The sequence below is a fragment of the Penaeus chinensis genome, chromosome 3 (assembly GCF_019202785.1).
Source record: "Penaeus chinensis breed Huanghai No. 1 chromosome 3, ASM1920278v2, whole genome shotgun sequence".
NCBI lineage: Eukaryota > Metazoa > Arthropoda > Malacostraca > Decapoda > Penaeidae > Penaeus > Penaeus chinensis.
This window is the reverse complement of record NC_061821.1, coordinates 12,184,097-12,189,096: the sequence shown is the minus strand read 5'-3', so window position 1 is coordinate 12,189,096 and position 5,000 is coordinate 12,184,097. Positions and strand designations below refer to the sequence as shown.

The window sequence follows — 5,000 nt, the reverse complement described above, 5'->3', positions numbered from 1 at the left end:
GACTCGGAAGGAAGGCTGGCGGAGAAGATGAATAAAGCAGTGAATAATAGCGAAGAGACATTGCTGGGGAGATCAGATAGTGAGAGGCCGTTACCCGCTCGCGGTGGGGGTGGGCGGGGCATGTGGCCACCTGCAGGGCGGAGCCTGAGCAGCGAGCACCCGCATGGCTCCTCCCACGAGTCCCAGGTGACACTCGACGACACCACCTGCTTCATTGATCCCCAGGACATGATATGGGCCTCAATGTGTGCAATGTACCCGAGTGTTGCGTGGAATAGCGTGGGCGTGCGGGGCGGGGCGGCAGACGGAGCCGGGGTAGAAGCGGCTAAGAATCATCAGTCTGCTAGTACCTGTGTTGCCGCTCGCGCGCCTCGTACACCTGCCGTGCCCTACGCTTATACGGCCTCCGGCAGGCGCCGCTCACGTGTTAGAAATGAGCAGAGGCCTTACGCTCCGAAGAACACCTCGGATGACTTGAAAGTTTGGACAAGAAAATCCCGCCGAAGCGAGTGTGAAGTGACGAGCGAGAGCATGCCCAGTATGCCCAGCATGGATCAGCTGTTTGTGAGGCGAGGCCGTAATGAAGGTAGGGAACCTTCGCCGCAACCACAGCACGGTCCTACAGCCGCGGGCGCCACGCTACCAGGCCACCCCACCCCCCACACGCCCCTCACGCGGATAGACTATGACAACCTGGCACCGGACTGGCACAAGCACATGAGCTGGGAGGAACTTCGGCGCCCGAGCACCTTCAACGGGGTGGACGGCCTCATGGGGCAGGTGCCCCACGCCAGCGAGTCCTCCTTGGCCACGGACAGCTCCGGCCACCCTCACATACGCCACCACCTGACCGAAGGCGTTCGACGGTCAAGTGTAGGGGTTGTAGGGAGGCGTGGCGAGGGGGCGTGGCGTGGAGGGCCTCGTGGCCAGGCGAGCGTAACATGTGGAGCACTGGGCCAGGCGGGACCCGGACCACCAGTCTCCACGCGCGCTCTGCCACGTGCACACACGCGCTCACGAACGACGCGCTCTAACAGTGTTACCGGTGATTCAAGTGTTAACAGTGAAACGGACCGTGTTAGTAAGACGAGGAATACGAGGAGTGGTAGTGTGACAAGTGTACAAGTGAGCCTTGGTGACGGTGAATCATGGCCCTCCCTCCGGGATGGTGTGTGTGACGGAGAGTGTACGTGTGCCATGCCCTGCAAAGTGTCGGGCATACCTGTATACCAGGGGCGAGGGGGGGACCCTCCCCGGAACCCCAGGGAAGATGTGCCTCCTGCGGCTCCTACAGGAGGAGCTGGCGGGCGAGGTCGCGGCAACGGCCGCCGCGCTGGGAACAATAACAAACCTTCTCCTTCGTCATCAAATCGCTCCCCGGCTTTCATGGGGCGCCGTGGCAGCTTCGGAGCCCCCGGGACATCCCGAGGCAGTGCCACGCAAGAGAGGGAAGTGGATTTACCTCGCCGGGCATCCCTGCCGGGCCCGGGAGTCGGCGCCCCCGTGCACTGCAGCACCTCAGACGACTCGTTAAAGACCGGGAGTGCTTCCGGCCTGTCCTCACACCGAGCACGGTCCTCGCCGTCCCCCATCCCGCGTTCCCCAGCAAGGGGAGCATCTCCGGGCCTGGGGGCACGAGCGCCGTCGCCAGTCGGGCCAGGGAGGACTCCCACGTCGACGCGACGGCGGGAGTCCTTAGGGGACACACGAACTCCACCCGCGACGCCCCTCGCCCGCCGCCCGCCACCACGGGCGGTATACCAGGTGAGAATCTCCCCTGGCGCCTCTGGACGTGACTCTGCGTCGGCACACAAGGAAAAGTCATCGTCTAAGCTCCCTGTCATGTCCAGTAAAAGCGGCAAGGCGGACCCTCCCCAGACTGGCCATCGAAGCTTTCCGCCGCGCCCGGCGAGCGGCAGGGCAGCAACAACAAGTCTCCGTGGAGGAAAAGAAACTCCCAGAGACAAGGCGAGTAATGAAGAGAGTAACAGAGGCGCAGGTCAGCTGGGCCACAGCTCTTTGAAACTTGACACCCCGCCCAAAGCGCTGTCCCTTTCGTTGTCTGTAAGTTCCCCGGAATCTCCTGAAACGAAAGACAACACAAACGGCGGCGGCGATACGTCCCTCAACCTTAGCAACGTGTCAGGGACGGCGGTCACGGACAGTGATGCAACACCCGATCGACAGAGAGAACTGTCGAGCAGAGTGCTGCCCGCCCGGACTGGCTCGGTGTCTATGCTGCCCAAATCGTCTTCTTACGGGGAAAAACTGTCAGGACTGGCAAGATCGGGAAATAATCGGCTAACTGCTTCGTCCTCGAGACTCTCACCTGTCAGGCGAGGAAGTACTGACGCCGCGAAGTCGAGTGAAACGAGGCTGGATCACACCCTGAGTGCCAGCTCTTCAAATATTAACGCAAAACCAGCCGTAACTCGTACGTTCTCGGGTCCGAAGAGTTCTTTAGTTTCGAACGACGGAGCAAGCAGGGCGAGGATCGTCAGGAGGGTCATGAGTGGCAGTCGAACGAATCTCAGCAAGAAGAAATCAAATTCCAAGACGTCTTTGGTGGTGGGTCGTCATAACATGTATAATCGCAGCAAATCAGGCTCCAAGAACTCTCTCCTTGGTTCTCGAAACAACCTATTCCGCGCGAGTCTCGATTCCCAGAGGACAGAGAGCACCACAGATTCGGGATGCAATTCCCCCCTGTACGGTAGTCAGTGCTCGCTCGACGGCGAACGGAAGCGGCACAATTCCTCCCCTTCTCAGAACCTCCACAAAACGGCCGGTTCCTTCAATTCTCGACAGTCCAAGTTCGACACAAGGATGAATAGGAGAGTGATAAAAAAGAAGGAAATCGGAAGCAGTAGCAACAGAGTCACACCTGCATCGCCACCGAGAAGGACACCTGATCCAGTCCCCGCCGTCAGTCCTGAACCAGATCAGAAAACCACAATCACAAAACCTGCACCTGTAGAAAAGGATATGGGGGCCGAGAAGGACGTATACAAGCCAGTCTTGGAGAGGGAACAGTGCAAGGCAGATCCCGTGCACGAGGTGAAAATAGTCCACACGCATTCCATGAGTAGCAGCCAATTAGTCGACAGAATGGAAAAGCCACCCGTGTCTGTCAGAAGATCGTACAGCCTCCAGCTCCCACGAGCTCGTCCAGCCCCTCTCCCCAAACCGACAACATGTGAGCTCCGTAGTAAGGATGACACGAGGATACGCACTAACGAGGACAGCGTCGAAGATGAGGGAAAAGAGAACCGACCCTTACCGGGCATTAATGTCTCGTTTCGCTCCGTCTCATCATGCCCCCCTGACCATTCTAGCAGCCAGAGAATCCACTCTGGAAACAATGAGGCGGAAACTGTGACTCGTGATAAAAAAGAAATAACCAAGGTTGCGATAGTGGCTGAACCAAAAACCAGGGAAGAGAAAGGAATTCAGGTGGAAGCCTCAAGTAGTGAAGAGGAGGAGGATGAAGACGATGAAGAGGACGAGGAGGATGAGGATAAATATGACTTAGACGAGGAGGCGGAGCGGGAACGGGTTCGAGAGAGCCGCGGTGAGGCAGGTAGTCAGCCGGGCAAAGATGAGGTAATGCCGGCCACTAAACCTCAGGTAGGGTATGAGGGTCCAAGGAATCTTCAGCGGCCCTTACCTGGCCCATTCAGCGAGAAGGAAGAAAGAAGCCGTCAGTCTACTGCTGACAAAGTGAGGAAGAACACCGTCGTCCATATATCTGGTGAGCCGGAGGATAACAAGCTCAGAGTGACAGAGAAAAAAGAGTGTCCAAGTGAATATGAGGAGAATCGAAATAATGAAAAGGTGATTCTCAATGAAGATGATAACAATCATTTGATACAGCGTTTAGAAACCTCCCTAGCAGATATCATCGACTCTGCTGTGCTTAAGAACCTGAAGATAAATGGGAATATATTAACAGATCAGTTCGATGCCATCATCGCCACGCTGAAGAAGGTGGCGGCGTCAGTTGACTCGGGAGAGTCGGAGGCTCTTCCCCTGAGTCACAGGAATTCCGAGTGCGGCGTGAAGGGGCTTCCCAAGACCCCCGTGTCCCCCTTGACCCCCCTCACCCCGACGTCCATCTCGTCCTCCTCCTCATCCTCCATGAGCCCCATGTGCCCCTCCACCCCTCGGACCCCCACGTCGAAGGCCCCCCTCTCGCTGCTGTCGATCAACGAGTGTTATCCCGGCCAGATGACCACGCCCCCGGCCCTGCCAAGGAGCAGGAAGCTGTCTCTGCCAAGGGACACGCTCCAGGATCACTCGCCGACTCTGGCGGAGCTAGCTCGTCGCCTACATGCTAATCCTAATCACCTGAGGGCTGATCAGGATTATGTGGATTTCATGGATCTGGATCAGCCATACGTTACTCCCCCGCCCACAGGGCCCAGCACGAGCGATCTCATCAGAGGCGATCCGACACCTAAAAGTTTCGGCAGGAAAAACAGCACCGGGTCTCTGGGTCTCTCCTCGTGCGCTTCCCTTCTGGAGGATAATTCCTACTACAATGGCGGACCCACAGCGACGGCCAGTGTGACGAACCTGAACTCCTCCGAGGATTACGCTAATGTTTTCGGGTCACAGCAGAGCGCCTTCCGGAAGGTCCACAGCACCTCCAACGTGAACGGCAGCGCCTCAGGTGGCTCGCACCGACTCTTCCAGCGCCACCTGTCGTTCGGTGGTCCCGACGACGTGCATACCGACAACAGGCTCAGGAAGAGTCTGTCAAAGAGTCGGGAGTTACTGAGCCAACTGGAAAATGAATACAAGAAGATCAAAGGCGACGAAAATAAAAGTGCTCGGAATTCCCTCGTCATCGACCAGAGTTGGCTGGACAAAGATTTCGATGAGCTCCTCCAGACCTTATCGAATGACAAGACGATCCAGTCCGATCCTCACGAAGCCTTAGCTTTCCTTACTAACAACAACAACAACAATGCCAACGCCACATCCTCCTCAGTCACATC

At 57.4% G+C, this 5,000-nt stretch overlaps 1 protein-coding gene across 2 annotated transcripts in view; it reads left to right on the top strand.

Moving 5' to 3' along the window:
- LOC125038761 overlaps positions 1-5,000 on the top strand; it is a 346,591-nt gene that overhangs the window by 71,021 nt on the left and 270,570 nt on the right. For both annotated transcript variants that reach the window (XM_047632357.1, XM_047632348.1), the window contains exon 2: positions 1-5,000. This exon is cut by the window's left edge and continues 866 nt beyond it; it is cut by the window's right edge and continues 630 nt beyond it. In XM_047632357.1, coding sequence (XP_047488313.1) covers positions 1-5,000 — 5,000 coding nt within the window.